General features: G+C 44.8%; 1 protein-coding gene across 1 annotated transcript in view; it reads left to right on the top strand.

The window, feature by feature from the left end:
- Positions 1 to 20,889, top strand: part of COPB2 (COPI coat complex subunit beta 2) — a 38,303-nt gene extending 17,414 nt beyond the window's left edge. Inside the window, exons 18-22 of the mRNA XM_082251857.1 lie at positions 860 to 952; positions 5,602 to 5,782; positions 6,144 to 6,206; positions 18,508 to 18,642; positions 20,554 to 20,889. Coding sequence (XP_082107983.1) covers positions 860 to 952; positions 5,602 to 5,782; positions 6,144 to 6,206; positions 18,508 to 18,642; positions 20,554 to 20,646 — 565 coding nt within the window. The 3' untranslated portion in view covers positions 20,647 to 20,889. The remainder of the gene's footprint in view (positions 1 to 859; positions 953 to 5,601; positions 5,783 to 6,143; positions 6,207 to 18,507; positions 18,643 to 20,553) is intronic.
- The last annotated feature ends 512 nt before the right edge of the window (positions 20,890 to 21,401 follow it).

The following is a 21,401-nucleotide window of genomic DNA, read 5'->3' as shown; positions in this document are numbered from 1 at the left end:
CACATTTTTTTTTTAGATGAAATTCCCCCAAAAAAAATTTAAAAATCAAAATTTTTTAACATTTTTGGCCAATTTGTTTTATGCTACCTATGTTTGGTAAAAAAAAAAAAAAACGCAAAAAGCGTATTTTGATTGGTTTGCGCAAAAAGTTATCGCGTTTACTAACAAAGGGAAAGATTTTTGTCATTTTTGGTGTTTTTTTTTTTTTTTAACGAGTAATGGCGGCGATCTGCAATTTTTTTTTTTTTTTTTTGCGGGACTGCGACATTGGGGCGGACAGATCGGACCCTTGACTGACATTTTTGACACTTTTGGGGTTACCAGTGACATTACTGCAGTAATCAGTGCTATACATATGCACTGTTACTGTAAAAATGACACTGGCAGGGAAGGGGTGAACTGTATTGGAGAGGGAGGGGTTAAGTGTGTCCTAGGGGCGTGTTTCTAACTGTAGTGGGACAGGTCTACTATTGTAAAAACAGAGATCAACGGTTCTACTTCTGATCTCCATTTTTACACAGGGGAGAATGACAGGCGGCTTGTTTACATAAGCCGCCCGCCTTTCTCCCACTCTACCCACGATCGTAGTGTGACCGGCGGACATGGAGTCCGCCGGTCACACGCGCGGACTCTTCAGTGAACGAGCCGGGGTGGGCGCGTGCCTCAGCGGGCGCGCGCTCGCCCGCTATTGGCTCACAAACTGGTCACAGACTAGTGACGTGTATATATACGTCACTTTGCCTGGCCGGGGCTGACCGCCGCAGTATATCTACTTGCGGCGGTCGGCAAGCGGTTAATACATATTGTAATCATTTAAACAGTGTCTGTACCATTCATGAATCATTTGCTTCCTTTGCAGGTTGGATACTTGCTTGGAGCTTCTAATTTCCACTAATCGTCTTCCTGAGGCTGCTTTCTTAGCACGTACTTACCTGCCAAGCCAAGTGTCCAGGTGAGTGGAAACATTTAGAGTGTATGTGTCTTGTTCTATTTAAAACAAAAAACTTCAGTTTGTCAGCTGGATAAATATTTGTGTGTGCAATTAAATGTCAAAGTGGTTTTGTTCAGCCAGTCACTATGCACCTGGGTGAGAATGTTTTTCAGTGTTGCATTCTCTAGTGCTGTCTCTCACCTCAAACCAGCTCATTGGAAAACTGGCATTTTCATCTTTGTCCAATGAGAAAGCACGTGACACCAGAAGAAGATGTAATGGTAAACTAGGGAACACTGGCGTGGTCTTCCTGGAGATCCAGTGCTTTGCCTGTCACAGGATGCTGCACAGAATTACAAATTCTTTGGCAAGTTAAATAATGCAAATAAATAAATATATATATATATATATATATATATATATATATATATATATATATATATATATATATATATATATATAGATATATATCACTGTGCTCCTAGGATATAATAGAGGTAAATAATAAATAAAAGGTGCTCCAGTGTATCTGATATCCACAATATAAAAGTGCATATAGTGCTACATATTAACTCTTATAATGCAAGAGTATCTGTAAATCTATATACCTAAAATAACAGTGTGCGTAATGTGTGCAAATTTCTATTTAGTCAAGTAACATTCAATGAAGTGAAATACTTCTCACCACATATCCCGATAAACACATAAATTGTGCCAATGTCCAAAAGAAATGTACAAAATATAGTGACTTTACAATATCTGTGTAAAAAAAAAAAAAAGTCCTTCTTAAAATATATAAAACTCCTCCACTAGAAAGTAAGGTGACTGGGGTTCTCTTCCACTGACACCTATGCGTGTGCAAACTGCTCACCTCCATTCTTTTTTTTTTTTATTATAAACAAACTTTATTGAGTTGTACAGCAGGCAAAATATTCACAATGAAATTACATAATATCATTTAAACGCATATACAACAGAAAAGAGCATAGCAATAGAACAAGAAAAAAAATAAATAAATAAAACCCAAAATAACATAAATGGTTCTTCGTGACAGTTTCAAGACAAGTGATGAATACGCCAACACGTATACGGCAGACATAACCCCACAGGTAAAAGTACTGCATATGGACAAAAAGGGCAAAATCCTATACATCCAAACATATCCGCACCATTTAACCACAAGGGCCCCGTGGTACAAACTCCACAACATTACCAAACCAAAAAATATAGATAGAGACCCTGATTCAGGAAGCATTAGCCCCAAACGTGTACACAAGAAGGTTTAACGAATGATTATGGACTACATGTCTGAGAGAACTGCAGCCATTTGTCCCAGATCTTATTATATTTAGGACACCCCCTATTAGCGTAGATGATCTTCTTGTAAGGCAGAGTGGTATTCACTTCAGCGATCCAGGTAGCAAGAGTAGGGGTCAAGGCCTGCATCCAATTCCTAGCCACCAATTTCCTAGCAATAAACAAGGTTTCATGTAAAAATTGCAACGTATATTTGTCCAGATAAGAGTCCAGAAATAGTCCCAATAAGCATTGTCTGGTGTCCAGCGAGACCAGTGAGCCCATCTGATCATGCAGAAACCACACCACTTGCGCTCACCTCCATTCATAAACTAACAGCCATTGTGGGTGTTTAAAAATTGATTACTTGTAATCCTCCTGTGTATGATCCTTTTTCCTTCCTTAGTGTTGTTGATTTATAGGGAATATTTCACCTCTATAGCCTTAGGCGATCTATTGTCTCCCGACAATGGGTGAAAAAAAGACTATCATGGTGTAGTATGTACACATCCTTTATTAAATTATATGTATATCACATTTAAACAGGCAATACAGCTGAAATACCAGACGGGCACTCGTGTCCCGATACGTCACTTCCGGGTTCCCGTATACGCCCTACGCGTTATGTCACGGGTCACGTGACTTTCTTTTGGACATTGGCTTGATATTTTGCACAATTTATCTGTTTATCAGAATATGTGGTGAGAAGCATTTCACTTCATGGAATGTTATTTGATTTATTTAATAGATATTTGCACATATTACACATTACACACTCTGTTATTTTAGGTATATAGATACGTATATACCCTTGCATTATAAGAGTTGATATGTAGCACTATATACACTTTTATATTGTGGATATCAGATACGCTGGAGCACCTTTTTTATTTATCATTTACCTCTATTATATCCTAGGAGTGCAGTACTATATAATCTATATAATTTTGTTGAATTCTACTGCTTTGGGTAACCAGTTCAGTATTAGCAGCACCTGGGAGGGATCATTTCATTACAGCAGTTTTTTTTTATTTGTAATCTGATAGCACGAGAGTCACCATACTCTAGTTTTAATTTAAAATATATATTTAGCTGTTAAAGTGGTTGTAAACCCATTAAGGGAAAAAATGTTTAGACAGCATCCCCCCCCCTCTTTTACTTACCCCCCAATCAGTCCACTGCTGTGCATGTCTGCAGCTCTTCTCTCTGTTCACTTCCGGGTCTCGCTGGGCTGGCTGGGGCACCTGGAGCCATTAGCTCCTAGTGCTGTCAATCAAAGCCAGTGATGAGGGGGCGGGTCTAATTTTTGTGTCCATGGACGCAGCAGCAGGGCCTGGGAGCAAGCACGCACGAGTGCACACATGGGAAGCCACTTTCCATGGTGGCACTGGACAGAGAGAAAGGGGTCAGGAGCGTTGCTGGGGGACCCGAAAATTGGATTTTCGCAGCCACTTTGTGCAATTCTATTGCTTAGAGCAGGTAAGTATAGACATGGTTTATTTTTTTTTACTCTTGCAATCGCTTTAAATTAGCTTTGAGCTCCACTTAAAATGATCGTGTACATATTCAATCAGTTTTAAGTGATCCTTTTCCAGGAATAGTGTATTTCAACTTATACACTGATGTATAACCCCAAATCTCCCCTAAAGGCTGGGATTATTGTTACTTCAAACAGGACTTAATGTTCTAGTATAGGCAGAAACATAAAAAAATAGCATCTTCCACAGATATAAGATCACCTTGTATATTGTAGTGTTACCTATATGGATAGTAGTTTTATACTTTCAAAGTACAGCATTGCCATAGAATGTAGTGAAACAGAAAAAAAGACAATTGAATGATATATTTTGACACCTGTTTGTTGCAAACATTGCTTTCTACATGCCTACACCAGGCTGGAATACCAAATTACTGTTTTACTGTTGAAGGCAATGGGCTTTTTTTTGCTGAAAGAATAGACTTGGCAAGAGAAAGTTTAACGGTAAACAAGGTGTAGCTATGTTCACTTTGAATACCAAATCATGTGCAAGGGAAATCTAAAAAATTAAGTTTAAATTTCTCATCTATTGAAAGACACAGGAAGTCTTGAAGTCTGAAATCCAGGATTTTGGCTAAATGTATTATTGCAGTGGAGGCCCACTGCACAGCAAAGGTTAAATGCTTGTTTAGTCTAGGGGTTCAGGAATAAGGTGTAATAATTGCCTTCTGTCTGGCTGGCTCTATTTCGCCAAAAGGAAATTTCCCTTCATTGTCTGGATGTTATTTAGACTGTGTAAACCTACCACTCTTTTACAAAGACTGATTTCTTTTGTCATCCCGGGTAGACCTCAAAAGGTGCCTGGTTCCTCATTTTACCATCTGTAGGCCTAGGCAAACCATCATTCAAGCTAAGCATTGGGTTCTACCCTTTCCTATCAAGATGCATTCTACTAGATCTGTAAGATCAATATCGAACAGATATTTCCCAGATTTGCGAGGCTGTCATCTGGCCCTCTGTTTACACTTTTTTTTTTTAAAGTGGTTGTAAAGGCAGAAGGTTTTTTTTTTTTATCTTAATGAATTCTATGCAATAAGATAAAAAGCCTTCTGTGTGCATCAGCCCCCCTTATACTTACCTGAGCCCATCTCCCTCAAGCGATGTTCATGAATGACTCAGCCATCTGGGGCTCTCCCTCCTGATTGGCTGAGACACAGCAGTGGTGCCATTAATTGTAAATCAAATTCAAGCCAATGAGGAGAGAGGGGTGGGTCGAACCATGGCTCAGTGTCTGAATGGATACACAAAGCCTTTGCTCGGGTGCCCCTAGAACAAGCTACTCTCTGTGGGGGCATTCAACAGGAGGGAGGGCCAGGAGCTCCTTCCAGGGACCCAAGAAGAGAACAGGTAAGTATAAACAGGTTTGTTATTTAAAAAAAAAAAAAAGGAGACTTTACAATCACTTTAAGTTCTACCAGGGGACTGGTAAAAACCGAGGCATGCTGGTAGTAGGAGGAGTTCTCTTGGGCTGGCCTACAGTTTTTTGTTTGCCAGTGCCAATTTCATTTACAGATACTTGAATGATTGAAATGAAAACTGTACCTTCTCCACAATGTTAAGTGAACAGTCACTGTGCAAAACGAAAACAGTCTTTGTCCCTTTACTAAATCAACCCCAATGTTTGTATGGCTAATATAATCAGGAACTGCGGAAGGGCACTACAGTACTTTTAATACACGTACACAGTCCAAGTCATTGGCTTCCACCTGAGACTAATCCTACTTTTGGACAGAGTGAGAGTGAAAGAGAGAATGCGTGATCAGTTTGTGAAAAAGAAAAAACCCAGTAATGTCTAGTCCATAAAAAATATGGATATAACTTCAGTTTCTGTTTCTAGGGTGGTGAAACTTTGGAAAGAAAGTCTATCCAAGATCAATCAGAAGGCGGCTGACTCCTTGGCTGACCCCACTGAGTATGAGAATCTTTTTCCTGGTTTACGGGAAGCCTTCCTGGGGGAAGAGTTTCTAAAGCAGCAGAGCAGTGCCTTGCGCCCATCAAGCGAATATCGCTACGTCACTGTGAGTACTTGTGTGAAAAGCTCATTAACCTTCTTTTGTGCCTTTTTACTAACCTAGAAGCCATCTTATTTTGATATTTCTAGGCTAATTATAACTGAGATAAAAACTCAGACAATTAGGCCAAAGTCATGATGCATGTCCCTATTTCCAGTGGCAGAATGGGATTTTACGCTAATGATGTGACTAAACCAATGAAACTAAAATGTTTTTGTTTGTTTTTTCTTCTTAACAGTGCAAAATATAATCCTTTGAGCTGTAGCCCCATGTATATACATTTAGTAATAAGGCTATGTGAATGACCTATTCACAATACAGGTATTTACCATAAATGGGTTTTCATTTATTGGATATTGTCTTCTAGCCAAATGAAGAAAGAAATGTCTTGGCTGAAGCAAAGGGATTTGTACCTCCTGAATCAGCGAAGGTGAGTTCTGTGACTGGTGTTGCATGAGTGCCAATTTACAGTGATAATATTATAACCTGCGCCTCTTAAAGTGCCAGACTCCTATCAGAAGTGCTTCATGTTGCTATACGGCCAATAGCAACTGCTATGGTTGAGGGAGCAGTGCTCTACAGGGACTGTTGTCTGATGCAGATAACATTCCTGTATCTGCAGTGGTCATATCACTGTGCTCCTGGCCAGCAGTGTGGCATGTCAGGTGCAGAATGCACCCTTGATGCATTGTACATTTGGTACAAGTGACTGGTGCCTTTACTGAACGTAGGTAGGGGTTCCTAGTTTTTACGTATACCCCCATAGACACGTCTAAGAACTGTTTCTGAAAACTATTATTCCTATACAGGATTTATTCAGTGCCAACGTTTTTGCAGTGCGTCACGAGTTACAGGTAGATAGTCAATTTTGAGTACAATTCAGTATAAGAGTGTTAGGAGGGCCCTGCTCTTGAGAACCTAATTCTAAATTACTTAATTGTAAAGTACAGGACATGGGACTTGTATTCATAGACCATGAGATATATGCCAGCTACTTTCAGGTGATTGGACACTGGTAAAAGCTTTGTTAAGCACGCCTTAGCCCCCCAATGCACTCTGTCTTTGCTAGTGCCCTTAGGTGATAGACCTATGGAAGTTTTTTTTTTTTTTTTTTTTCCCCTTTACTATTCTAACTCTAAAATGTATAACAAGGTCCAGCTGCTTGTTGCAGGGATCGCTGGCAGTTTCCGTATTAACACTAGCTTAAAAAACAGGCGTTAAGTGTTTTTGAAGCTATGTGAACGCTTGTCAGAATTGTTTGCATTGCAGCGCTCAGTGGTGATTACATGGTTGCGTTAGTGTTGTGTCGTGTCAAAATTGACAAATGTGTTGTTTGCCAGGCTTTGCTGCTTCCCAAGCACATTTGAGATGCATTTAGAAAGTGTTACTAGCTGAGGTGATAATTCAAAAACCCATACAAGAAAAAACCAACACAGAGAGAGAATGTCTGGCAAGCAGTTTATGAACGCGACGCAAATGCATCAAAAATATTAACATTAGCATTAGGTGTCTTAACGGGTGCTCTAAATGAGCCCTATCAGTTACCCTTGATGTACATCTTGGCAACCATACTCAGACCCTGCAGCCGTAAGGGCTGACCTTAATGTTCACTTTGGGCACTGCATCCTGTGTTTGATTGTAGTTACACACAGGGTGCTATACAGGTTCAGGCCATAGTCCATTTCTTGGCACCCAGACCCTGAAGACCCTTATCCCCTCCGGGATCCTGCTGCGAGGATAAGGTAACACAGAACTTCATGTCACACAGAAGCCAGAGGGAAGTTGAGGCTGCTGGTCAGGATGTGCAGAACTGACCACACACAAATCCACTGCTGAGAACTCTGAGGTAATTCAGGATACAGAATTCAGCCAGTTGATTACCACGCCAAGGATCCCAAAAGAGAGCAGAGGTACTTTGGATGTAGCCGAGAGACAAGTGGAACAGTGATTATATTAAGTTAGCATGGGAGTCCGAGGAGGAATTTCTTTCAGCGGTGCTTATTAAAGGAGACTTTGTGAGGTTTACTTGTTTTGGGAGCGCATTTAGACTGACTTGGCAATAAGCGGTCATGGAATCTGGTGAGTGTGCTGGGTTTTGGCACAAAGGTGGTGAAGACATTACACTTTGAAATGATCACTGTTGGTGAAAACGTGGATTGAAAAGGGACTGCAGTCATACATTTTTTTTTTTTTTCCCTTGCGTCCTCTGACAATCCCAGCCCTTCCATATGTTCTTCACTATTGGGTAATTGCGCCCTCTGCAGGAGAAGGCTAGGTAGTGAAAACTTGATAAAAAAGATTTAGACACACCTTTAGGGGGCTGTCCCTCTCGACATTACCCTCATCTATTCAGTGCTGCTCTTCAGTTTCTTGCTGCCTAGCTTTAGGAGTAGTACTAGTTTTCCCTGCTGGGACTCCTGTCTCAGTTTTTAATTTTCTTTGCAAAATGTTTTTATTCGATTTTTCTCACTCACTATCGCTAGTTAGTCAGGGGGATCCTCCTGGAGAACTACAAGCGACAGCCGGGCTGGGCCTCGCACTGGATAATCTAGATCCTTATGGTGTCCCAGCCTGGCCAGCGAGCGTGCGCAGGTTAATGGTCCACCCAGGCCTCGCCATAACGGTGACCCGACGGATGGGAACAAGCCTGCGGAGAGATTTTTCTTCGCCGGGACGACTCAACTCTGGAACGCCCTGTGTTGCAGAGTTTCCCCCCTTGGCTGACGGCACCCACAGGGTGGGAGGTGGTCCGTATCAGAGCGGAGCCCGTGGTCCATGTGGTATGATGATGCTACCCCCCGTGCCCCTGGGACAGTTATCTGGGGGGGGGGGGTTGATGTGAACCCACTCCATGGGGATGTCAGAACATGCGGTCTCTGTAGTGTCCCCCCTGGCCGGTTTGGACGGTCCCTGCTCCCTTTGGGGGGGTGCTCTACAGCAAAACACTGCATGGGGGGGGGGGTGTTTTTACCTTTGTCCTGGGGGCTTCCTGGTGAATTCCCGTGGTGGCCAGGTCCTGGGTTCCTGACAAATTGGCGCGGTTTGTTTCCTGTGAGGGCAGCATCCATTTTTTTTCTGTATTTGGTGCCGGTTCGGCAGCCATTTTTTCCCTATGCTTTTTCTTCCCCATTGACTTGGCATCCATTTTTGTGTGGCTCAGGGTACTGTTCGGCCTCTAGTGGATGATGTCACTTCCTTCATCCATCTTTAGCTACTGCAGGGGTGAGCGGTTTCACTTTCGTATGTCTCTGTCGTTTGGGGGTTTTTAATGCTTTTTCAGTGTTTTTTTTCCAAAAAAAAAAACACTGCTCCCACAGATAATCCATCAATGTAAAGGGGAACTCCGGCGGCAGTTGCAGGATCGCGGTGCGAACCGCGATCTTGCCGATTTAAAGGGCCAGTGTCCTATTTTTTGTATTGCTACCGAAATGGGTCCTAGGTTAACCTTTTTCCCCGCTGATCTATTTTTTTGCGCTTCCGTAACATGCGGAGCACCTTTCCGCAGCACCTTTACCTGCAGCCATTGCTAAATGATGTCACTGTGTACTGTTCAGTACCGGCCAATGCCCTCTCAGTCATCTACTTCAGAGCCTGATGTGGTTGCCATGGACAACGTCCCCCTCAGGGGTTCCGCTCCGCATACTTGGTAGGGGAGGTGGAGGGGTCCTCCGCTGCAGCGTGGGAACTTGCTTTAGTTGCTTATTCGCTTGGTCAAGGAAATTTTGATATTTAAATTTTGTATTTTGATGATGAGCCCACCCAGTCAGGTTAGCGGGTTTCCTTCATGTCCCGCACAGCCCAGAAGTCGGGTCAGGTTTTCCCCTGTCCCAACGAGTTTTCACAACATTGTGAACGTACAGTGGCGCCGTGTTAAGCTCACGCGGGCGGTGCCTAAGCGGTTTCAATGCCGCTATCCTTTTGCAGACCGTGTCACCTGGGGTGGACCGCACTGTTTCCAGGTTAAATAAATCCACGGTGGTGCCGTGGAGGACTCCCCAGTGTTTAATGACCCGATGGATAGGCGTGTGGAGTCTTTTTTTCCCGCCGTGTTTATCTGCTGGCGGGCTCCCCCCTCATGCCTGTGTTCGCTTCCGTGCTGGTTTCACGGATGCGGAATGGGTCAAGGTGCTTATATGCAATTTGGTGGCGGAGTCGGTCTCTCCGACTCTTATTGCCCTGGTGGAACGAATGGCCAGAGCCATGGTGTTCCTGTGTGATGCGGCCCTGGACGAGGCTCCTCTGGTCGCAATGTTATCCGCGGTAGGGGTCGCGCTCCGCCGCATGGTTTGGGTTGAAGAGCTGGTCGTCCGACCATGCATTCAAACAGATTGTGTATGATAGCCGTTACTTGGGGAAACGACTTCTTGGGAACCCCTTGGTTGGGGTTGTCAAGGGTCTCACAGGGGGTATAAGTACCCTCCTGCCCCGAGCCGCACAGGGTTAATCACCCCGTGTGCGGCTGGGCCCTTCCTTCTAGGCTTATCCGGGGGTCCTTTCATGCCTCTAGCGGTAACTAGTAGTCCTGGTCTTGTAAGCCCACGACCAGTCAGTCCGGTGCTACGGCCCAGTCTTCTTCCGCTTGACTGACACCCTCGCCTGTTTCCGAAGTGGGGGGACGTCTGCGTCTTTTTTTCAGGAACCCGGGTTGTCCCAAATTCAGGACAAGGGGGTTCACGAACTGATTCATTCAGGGTACAAGATCGAGTTTCGATCTCGCCTCGCAAACAGGTTCTTTCCATCAAATCTCCATCTGTCTCCCGATCATTTTCACGGATCTCAAGGGGGCAGTGCAAGATCTTCTTACTCATGGCGTTATTGTCCCGGTTCCTCAGCAGGACAGGTTTCGTGGTTTTCTAGTCAATCCTGTTCACGGTGCCCAGAAAAGAGGGCAAGGTGCGTCTGATTCTGGACCTATAATCTCTGAACCGCTCTGTGCGGGTGCAGAAGTTCCGGATGGAATCCATCTGGTCGGTGGTGGCAGGGAGATTTCCTGGCCTCCATTGACTTACAGGATGCGTATCTGCATATCCCTATCTACGAAGGTCATCGGCGGTATCTCCGCTTCGCAGTGGCAGAGGAGCACTTTCTATTTGTTGGTCTAGCTTCGGCTCCCAGGGTGTTTACCAAGGTTTTGGCCCCGGTGCTGACTCTGCTGCGCAAGAGGGGGATTGCGGTCCTCGGTTATCTGGACAACCTCCTTTTGAGGGTGAGCTTGTGTGCCACTCTTGTCGAGCTGTCACGGTTCAGACGCTCCGGGAGTTTGGGTGGACTATCGATTTCCAGAAGTTGGCTCTGACCGCGTCAGTCTGAGTTACCTGGACATGGTCTTGGACTCCGCTCAGGGTAAAGTGTTTCTCCCGGAGGACAAACTTCGGACTTTATAGGGCGAGATCAGGTCCCTCAGAGAAGGAGGGGCTTCCTTCTGGTGGTATTTGATCACCTCTGCAGTTTTTATTTTCTCTTTCGTTCATTGACGGACACAGCTCCTGATCATCTTAACCATTGGGTTACACTGTGCCCTACAGGAGTAGGACACTAGGCAGAAAAAGACTGATTACGCCTGTGGGGCAGTTCCTGGAGGTATACTCTCTGCTATAGGTACTTTTTTTTTTCTGCCTAGTCAGGAGTAAGGACCTATTTCCTTGTTGGGATCTTTGGTTCTGGCAATTTTTTTTCCCTTTTTAGATAGATTTTTTTCTTTTATATTTTCCTGTTTTTTTTTTTTTTTTCCTTTGTAATCTACAATCAACTGCTGGACTGGGCGACAGTCTAGATAATCTAGATCCATTAGTCACTCCAGTCTGGCCAGCTCTGCGCTAGGTCGGCCGCGACATCGCAGCTTTCCTTCTGGCCCACAGCCCCCCATTTCAGTGGACAGGAGGTTCTGTCTGGAGCAGTGCTCGCCTAGTTCCTGATATGGGGAGTAGCTGTACCCCCCCCTCCCCCTGGACGTGGGCCCCTCCATGGGACAGTTGGACCCCCAGGTTCTCCTCCTTCCCATTTAAACACCCTCCCCCTCCTTTTCTGGGTCCCTGTGGGTCCTCTAACCCCCCCTGGGTGGTGTGGCCAGCTCGGTGGAGGTGTCCCTTTGCAGTGTTTTGCACTTTTTAACCCCCCATTTGCTTATGGACTATTTGGAGCATGTTTCCCCATCTGACCCCCTCTCAAAGGCTGCGCGGCTCCCCGGCTCCCAATCATCCATTAATGCTCTGACGGCGGTCCTGGAGTCCTTTGTGTCCTGGGTCGAGGTGGCTTTTGGGCAGCGGGCTAGCAAAAAGCACTCCCGCCTTTCCCTGCCTCATCTGTCTCCTCAGATCCTGAACCTTATAAGGCCGCTGCGGACGTGGCTCACCCTACGGGGTCAGTGACCACGCGCCCTGAATTGTTCCCCCCCCCCCCCCCCCTCCTCCTCCTATTTTCACAGGATTTTCGCAAAAGGGTAGGGACGTCCAAAACATCCCCCTGGGGTCCCTAAGCGATTTGTGATGTGGAACCCCTTTTGAAGAAGAGTCCCTTCTTAAAAAGTGAACTGTTTCACCGGGGGTGGTTCCCCCCGGTTTCCAGATTGATCAAGGCTTGTTTAAGATTCTCCGGCCTTTAAGGATCCGGCTGACAGGAAGGCGGAAGCTGTGGCCCGCAATATGTTCACGGTTGCTGGTTCGGCACTTAGGCCGCTAATCACTATTGCCCTGGTGTCGTAAGCTCTGACCGAGTGGGCTAAACTTTTGTGCCGTGACCTGGAGGGAGAGCGGCTTCCTGCCTTTGCTGAGCTGGCGGACCAGTTGGTCCAGGGGCTGCAGTTTATCTGTGATGCCTCTTTGGATGCAGCTCCGCTAGTCTCTTTTTCAGCAGTGGTCCTTCAGCGTATTTTTTGGCTCAAATGCTGGTCTGCGGACCAGACTTCCAAAAAAAACCTTAACTGATCTCCCTTTTGAAGGAGATGGCCTGTTTGGAGCTACCCTGGATAACATAATTTAGGGTCTCACAGGGGGCAAGAGTACCTTCCTTTCTGCAGGCTTGTAAGGGTAAGGATCCTCGTCAAAGGCGTGGGCTATCCTCCTCAGCTCATGCGTTTTTTATTCATTCCTCAGGGGCGACTAACAAGGGCTCGAAGCCTTTCAGGACCTCCTCTGGCAGATCCAAACGAACCTGGTCTGGCAAGCCAAGAGCGAGCTTCTCCAGACCCGCAGACAAGGCTCCTTCTGCGTGAAGGTGTGCCCTCACCTGTATCCGGGCGCACCTTCAAGACAAGCGGGTCCATGGTGTCATACGGTCTGGCTACAAGATCGAGTTTCGCTCTTACCCCTTCCTTCCAACTTGCTCCTGTCCCCGGACCGCTTACAGGGTCTGTTTGGGGTGGCACAAGACCTGGTACTTCAAGATGTGATTGTCCTGATTCTAACATCGGAACGTTTTCAGGGTTTTTACTCAAACCTGTAAACACGAAGGTGACCAGCGCTATGGAATATCTTAAATATGGAAAAAATTACTAAAATTGCTAACCGTATGAACAGGTGTAAGCAGCCACAAACCCACCCCTGAAACCAGGGGTGCAATATGAGTGAGGGAGAAGAAAAAGGGTTTGAGTAAGGCGCTACCTGTTAGAGCAGTGTTTTAAAATAAAGGGTTAAAACCCCATACAGATCGAATGTGCACGGAAAAAAAGTTAGGCTCAGTGAAGTGCTGTGTGAGACTGAGTGATAGGGGTAAACAATGAGTTTCCCTTAGAAATAAAGTGCTCAGTGCAAATGTATAGTGTAGTTCACTGCTCATATAAAACCAGAAATAAAATAGTGCACAGAGTGTAATAAAACATTTAATGCCTATGGCAGTGCATTAAAACCACATATGCAAAAAACAGCGGTGGTGCATAATAGTATTTAAAATCCTTAATGGCAATAATCAAAACACAATATAAAAACACTTTTACCAGTGCTATAAAAACCGTGAATAAGTGGTTATAAAAGGTGAGGTGATGGTGAGTTGGTGTGTTTAAAATAGTGAAACCAATAGGTAACACTCTCACCCTGTTCCCTTTTCTGGGCCAGGTATGTGAAGAGCCTCAGAAGGGATTATTGCCGGGGTTCCTTCAAGTTTTAAGCAGGACACACTGGGAGCGACCTCCCTCCGAAGTGCTTCAATCTGTGGTGCTTAAACAAAGGAGACAAGGACCCCAATGGCGTAGTATACAATCATGTAATGAAGGCAAGCACAAGTAGAGACTTACTGTCGGACCGATCCCTTCAGCTTGTCAAACAGAACGGGGACGCCGGGATGCTTCCGCTTCCGCGTTCCACGGCTCCACAATCGCTAAACCGGAAGTGAGGTATGGCGTACGTAGCTCCGCCCTACGCGTTTCGTCATCAAGACGTCTACTGGAGCGGCCTACTCAAACCTGTTTACAGTTCCCAGGAAGGAAGGCAAGGTGCATCCAATCCTGGACCTTAAGGCGCTGAACTGCTTTATGCGGGTGCAGAAGTTCAGATTGGAGTCCGTTCGCATGGTGGTTGCATCCCTGCATCAGGGGGATTTTCTTGCCTCTATCAACATCAAGGATTCTTACCTTTACATTGCAATATATAAAAAAACAGAAGAATAACCGTGCTAGTGCAAAAATAACAAATATAGCAGCAACTTCAAGTGTGACCGCACCCTAAAGTAATATATATATATATATGAGTCGCGCTAAAGTGTGACATATGTACTAAATTAAATGTCCATATAAGTGCCAGTCACCAGCGCTTCCTCCGCTTTGCCATGGATAGGAGCATTATCAGTTTGTGGTGTTACCCTTTTGTGAAGACCAGCGGAGCAGAGGCGAGACCAAAGTGTTTGCCCCAGTGCTGGCATTGTTACGCCAACAGGGGATTGCGGTACTGGACTACTTGGGACAACCTCCTTTTGCAAGTGGAGTCTCCTACTGCTCTGGTGGAAAACCTGGAAATCACCATATGAGCCCTGAGGGAGTACGGCTGGATTCTGAATTTCAGAAGTCTGCTTTGGTTCCATCCACAAAGCTGGACTGTCTCAATCTGACTCTGGACAAACTCCAGAAACTGCAGGCTGCAATTCGTCTCCTGCTGTCCAGCAGATGGTCATCCCTCCGGGCTTGCATGCGGGTGCTGGGCCTGATCGTGTCTACCTTCAAGTCGGTTCCGTTTGCACAGTTCCATTTGAGGTCTCTGCAAAGGGAGATTCTGGCCAAATGGGACAAGGCTTTGCAGTCCCTGGACAACCAGATCCGGTTGAGCCAGGGAACGAAAGAGTCCCTGATATGGTGGCTTCGTTCTCAGGTGCTTCGGCTGGGCAAATCCTTCCTCCCCTTGTATTGGACAATGGTCACCACGGATTCCAGCCTGTCCGCTGGGGTGGCGTCCTCGGCAAAAATTCTGCTCAGGGGATCTGGACACTGGAAGTCTTGGAACAAGCGATCAGACTGTGCCTTGAACATTGGACAGATCATCTTCAGGGATGTCCAGTGCGTATTCAATCGGACAATGCCATGGCTGTGGCTTATGTCAATCACCAGGGGGGCACAAGAAGTGTCATGGCTGCTCTGGAGGTAGCCAGCATTCTAAGGTGGGCAGAACTGTTCATTAAAAGCCCTCTCTGCCGTACACATTCTTGGGGTGGAAAACTGACAGATGGATTACCTCAGTCGGCAGGCGTTGGACCAAGGGGAGTGGTCCCCTCATCCAGAGGTGTTTCATCAGTTGTGTCTCCGGTGGGGCATTCCCAAGGTGGATCTGTTGGCTCGGTCACGGGATCCTCCTGGCAGACGCCACAGACGTGCTGGTGGGGTCAGTATCGTCTGATTCACGCCTTTCCTCCTCTCGAGCTTCTGCCAAGACTTCTACGCAGGATCGAGGCAGAAGGGATTCCGGTCATCTTAGTGGCCCCGGACTGGCCTCGCCAGGCTTGGTACGCCGATCTGGTGCGGCTGGTCGCCGGCGTTCCTTGGAAGCTTCCTCTCTGGGAGGATCTGCTGTCCCAAGGATCAATCTTCCATCCTGCTTTACAGTCGCTGGCTTTGACGGCTTGGCTGTTGAACGCCAGGTTCTGATGGATAGAGGTTTGTCTGAGTTGGTGATTCCAACACTGTTAAAAGCTAGGAAATCTACTTCTAGAAAGATCTACCATCGTAAGTGGAAGATGTACATTTCTTGGTGTGAGTCTCTTGGGGTTTATCCTCATTCTTTTTTGGTGGCTCGGATCTTGACCTTCCTTCAATGGAGGGTTGAGCAGAAACTGGCCTTGAATGCCATCAAGGGCCAGGTGTCAGCCTTAGCAGACTTCTTTTTTTTCCAAATAATTTTTATTGGATTTAAAGCAACATATACAAGAAATGCATTCAACATGTTCAGATAAAACATATTAGAGAGATACATACACAACAAGCAAAGTGGGCGTATCAAATCTCAGATCATATGTAAGATATACAAACAAAAGGAAAAGAAAAAAAGGGGGTCAACAACTATTTGTCATTCCAAATGATCCAAGGTTCCCAGTGTTTAGAGTGTTTGGTAAGGGAGTGTGAACGTAGTGCTATTGCCTTTTCATGTTCATATGTAAGCGACACCGAAGCTACCACTTCTGATAGGTTTGGAGCTTCCAAGCCTTAGCAGACTTCTTTCCACGGCCCTTGGCACATACTCCCTGGTACGTACTTTTCTTCACGGAGTTCGGCACTTGGCTTCTCCGCGGTAAGCTTTGGGACCTCAGTTTGGTGCTCTCAGTCCTCCAGAAGCCTCCTTTGAGAATCTTCGGGAGATTCTCCTGCTGACTTTTTGGAACCTATCACCTCTGCATGCAGGGTGTCGGAATTGGCGGCGTTATCCTGTCGTTCACCTTCCTTTCTTCCTTTCCTGTGAGCGATCGGTTGACATCGTGTCTGCTGGACCTGCTAATTGGCTCCCGATGTGTTCAGGTACATGATTTCGCACAGGAGGGATGCCCTACTGCATTATATCTGCGTTGAGCGGTCCTTAAGTGGGGAACATGGTTGTAAACCCCATCAATAGATAATCAGGGATTGCAGCAGAATACAGCTCTGCATGTTCCTTCGTTGTTCTGCCTACGTGGAGTGGGGGGGGGGGGGGGTTGTCCCTTTCCTCCTATCAGCTCTTACACCATGTAAGTGCAGTCTCCCCACCCTCTTCTCTGTGCTGAGACAGATGATGATAGATTTTTAACACGATCTGCACTTCTGAAAGGGTGTAGAAAAGGGGAAAGCAGCAGATAGTTTTACCTGGGTGGACCTACAGGCCTCTGTTGGCGCAGGCTTCAGTCGTCATATGGTGCTTTAAGTTTCATTTGAGTGTTTCAGGTCTGTTGACCCTTAATTTAAATGTCTGTTTGCTGCTGTCTTGCTATGTTGTTACTTTGGGATATTCCATAGTCTATGAATACAGGTTCTCTGCCCTGTACTGTACAAATAAGAGGATAAGAATAAGGGAAGTTTGACTTGCTTGTAAATTTCATGCCTGGGACTACATTTCAGGACACTTGCCCAACCGTACTGTCTTTTCATTATTGCTTGCTATAAAACTGGAGCCCAACAGAGTGAGTGGGGATGTTATGAGGGTGCATGTAGGCATTCCCAGCATAGCTTGTGTCCAGTCATCTGAAGGTAGCCACATGGCCTATAAATAAAAGTCCTGTACTGTACCCCAATATATGGCATTCTCTACTACGTCCTAACATATTATTTTTTATTTTTTATTTTTTTTTTTTTACCTGGTTTATGCGGCAAGAAACTGCTTTTTTTTACTCCCTGTGATGTCATCACCAGGCTTGTAAAGCTCTTTCAGGGGCAGCTACCGGGAGCTTTTGATGTAAGCACACCCCAAGAAAAACCTCTCAAGAGCCATTCCCTGCCCCACAGGACTTTGGAAAACAAGGCATAGTTACACATAGTTTTTAAGGTTGAATAAAGACATCAGTTCAGCCTGTGTGGGTGTGTGTGTAAGTATTATGTCCCTACCATTTCCGATATCCCTGATATGGCAACAACATTTTTTGTTTTTGCTTTGAAATGAATCCATGTGTGCATGCAGAGTAGGACAGAGGGGGCTGGGGATAGACAGTTTTGTTGTCCAGTAGACAGGGCTGACAATACCTAAAGGCATTCCAAAGCAGAAAAGATGATTGGGACGCAGTTCTTTTGGAGCAGCCAATTGGCTTCTATCTTTTATTAAGCTTCACTGAACAAAAAGATAGCTCATTGGTTGCCTTGCACAACTAACTGCTCCAGATTCTGTCTCCTCCAATTGTGTTTTCAGCACAAACGGAAATTTAAGCATACGTTACATTTCAGATCAACAGGTTTATGTTTGTTCCTTGCAGGTCCTACAGAGGTGTACTCAATATATATGTTTTGCCCAGACACACTTTATGTAGCATACATTAAGAATAAGCATCCCCCTGATTTATTACAGGACGCATTTCATAAATAGGCATTCATTATTTTTTTTCTCCAAAGATAAACTTAGCCTTTAGGTACTGCATTCAGATTCAAACCCTAATTTGTTCTATACTCGTGTGAATAATACATCTTCATTGTTGTATGTATTACTGCATACTTTTGTATGCATGCTTTTGTGGCACTAAGACTAAAGATGGAACATGGACATATAAGTTTAATAATCAGGCAAGTGGTAGGTTCAAGGTTGTAATATTTTGTCTGGTAGTTTGGAGTCTAACAGAACATTTGCACTATTATTTTGTTACAGGAAGAGGAAACGGAGAGAGAGGTAACTCCTCCCCCTGCAGCACCTGAGTCCATTGTACCCTCTTCTGCTCCAGTTCCAGCTCCAGTTCCCACCCCAGTTCCAGTGAAACCAACAGCCACAATCACAGAGGAGAAGGTGAGTGGTATATAGATGGTTATACTTCATGTCTCCATAAAAAAAAAAAAAAAATTCTGACTGTGTTTGTGTGTGTGTGTGTGTGTGTGTGTGTGTGTGTGTGTGTGTGTGTATACTCACACACCTACTACTTTTGTATAACTTTAAAATCCCTGGACACTAAGGCCCCTTTAACATGGGGTTTCTTGTGGCCCTGATCAGTTTCTCCATGCAGCCCTCTGGACAGGCAAATGTAAATTGACTAGTTTACACCCCTCAACCTCCAAGTCTGTGCAGGTCCAGAAAAAAAAGAAACCACCACGTCCTTTTCTGTTTTTCAAAGCTAAATGTGACGGATCAGAGATAGCCTGATGTATATGGACAGAGGAGTCCGGTTACATATAACCACTTATAGAGACATCATGGTCATAAACTGAGCAGGCACAAATGTAAAAACAATTGACATCCTTCCCATTTGTCTCTGATTGAGCAGGGGATCTGCTCATTGATCCCCTGCTGAATGGAGCGGACACCACTCCATGTGAAAGAGTCCTTAGTTTTAAAAATAAGAGAATTGCCTCATACTACCTTGCATTGGATGTTATTCGGTAAAATGAGAGGGATATTAAAGGCAAGTGTGTTTTTTTTTTTTTTTTTTGTTTGTTTTTTTTTTTTTTCTTCTCAAAGGTTTTGCGCTGAGCAGCCCCGATCCTCCTCTTCTTGGATCCCCGCCGGTGCTTCTGGCCCCTCCCTCCTGCCAAGTGCACCCAGAAAAATTGGCTTGCTTTGGGGGCACCCAACAGGCTCGCTCCTTAACTGCTGCTCTGCGTGTCCATTCACACAGAGCTGCCGCTCAGCCTCGCCTTACCCCATTTCATTGGCTCACTGGCTGTGATTTGACATTGACTGTCTCAGCCCATTAGAAGGGAGAGTCCCCAGAGAGCTGAGGCTCTCATGATCATCGCTGGACTGCGATGGGGCTCAGGTAAGTATTTTTTGTTTTTTAACCTTCATGCATAAAATACGTGAAGGTAGAAAACATTGAGCCTTTACAACCACCTCAATGTTTGAATCATATTAAGTTTCTGTGGGATGACATGCATACACTTTGATAACAAAAGACCTGTGTGATTACACCTCTGTCATGTATTAGTGATAACCTGCTCACGACTGGGAGATCTTTTGACTGCTATGGGTACATTCAGAATGTTGTAAACGCTCCAGGCTGTAGGGTGACAAGGAGAAATGGCAGAAGAAAGTCATAGCTCCATGTCATATTATGTATATATGAATATTTCTGGTAAACTACAAGAATAACTACTTCGGATGGATCCACCCACCTGTAGGACATGCATGACTAACAGGCAAGATGTTGGTTTATCCAAAGCCAAAATGCTTTTTTAAACTCCCTGCCAGGTTATTACTACTGTCTGTTTAACCATTAGTGGAATTTCCATATTTGTCCTGGTGACAATCACTAGGACTAGAACACTAGGAAAACTTAAAAAAAAACAAAAAAACTAGTCATTAAAACATAAATAATGAGAAATTGTCCAATGGGGACACCTGTTCTGGGCAAATCGGTATAAGATGGGATTTCCTCTCCCCTCCCTGTTGTGCCTATAAAACAGGAAGTGAAGGGACTTCTCCCAAATTGGACACTGATGGCAAAAGAAAAAAGAAATGAAAACCCTGACAGGGATTTAAATACCTTATTTTTAAATTATCCTCCCAACAACAGCCCAGTTCTTCCCATTCCTCCAAATGGCAGAAGGTAGGTATGTTTACAGTGGTTCAGATGGGAGCGACGTTCTCTCAAGTAATTGTCCATGATGATACCATGTGAGAATCTCTCACAATTTGAGATGCATCTACATTGAATCTATGCATACATATCTATACTTTAAATCTATTTTATTTCTTTGTTTGTAGGCCTTCCTTGACCTGGAGGAGGATTTGGACAACATGGAATTAGATGATATTGATACAACAGACATAAACTTAGATGATGAGCTCTCGGATTAGCATGTCATATTTGGGATTTTAATTTAAGTGACCAAACTAGTTTGCTCCCTTCATTTGTTGACCATCCTGCACACCAGAGCTCCAAGGTCTCACTCTTCAGAGGTCTGGCCCTTTCTTGTGCAGTGTGGGCACAGGACCTTTGTATATTTCCTCCTTGTTCATTCTCCTCCCAGTTTTTCTGTTTTTGTCTCAAAGGAAACATTTGACTCTTTTGCATTAACTAAATAAAGGTTATTGCTAACACCTGTACTCTGAATTAATTTCACACTGCATTCAAGTATTTCTTACCTAGAAAAGATATAGATTGTTGTCCTTTACACACAGTAGATGGGTATAATATGGCCAATGGGCCATTTAATAGCTGAAGTATTTGAGTCAGTAAATTTCAAGGTACACATAGGTGCTGGATGTAAAAAAGCAACCAAAGCCTAAGGTTAAATATCTATCACTGGTGTAATTTAGGGAATATACCTCTCTAAAGATGATAACAAGCCACTAGTGTTTTACCACCTGTAGTGTATTAGCAGTGTGGAATGTACAGCATGGCAAACGGAATGAGGCATGGTAGGATAGGAAACATACAGCATGGCATAATGAATGAGGCAATGTGGAAAAGGATAGCATTCAGCAACACATTTTACTGGGTGTGTTACACATGCCCCAAATGACTTGATTAAAGTACACAGGGCATATGTAGCACATCTAGTCCTTTTGTCCCACTGCTTCGCCCCTGCCTCCCACTTTTTGGCAGTTCT

The sequence above is a fragment of the Pelophylax lessonae genome (genome assembly GCF_965119305.1).
Source record: "Pelophylax lessonae genome assembly, chromosome: 3".
In the NCBI taxonomy this organism is placed as follows: Eukaryota; Metazoa; Chordata; class Amphibia; order Anura; family Ranidae; genus Pelophylax; species Pelophylax lessonae.
The sequence above is the reverse complement of the archived record's forward strand: the minus strand, read 5'-3'. Positions and strand labels throughout refer to the sequence as shown.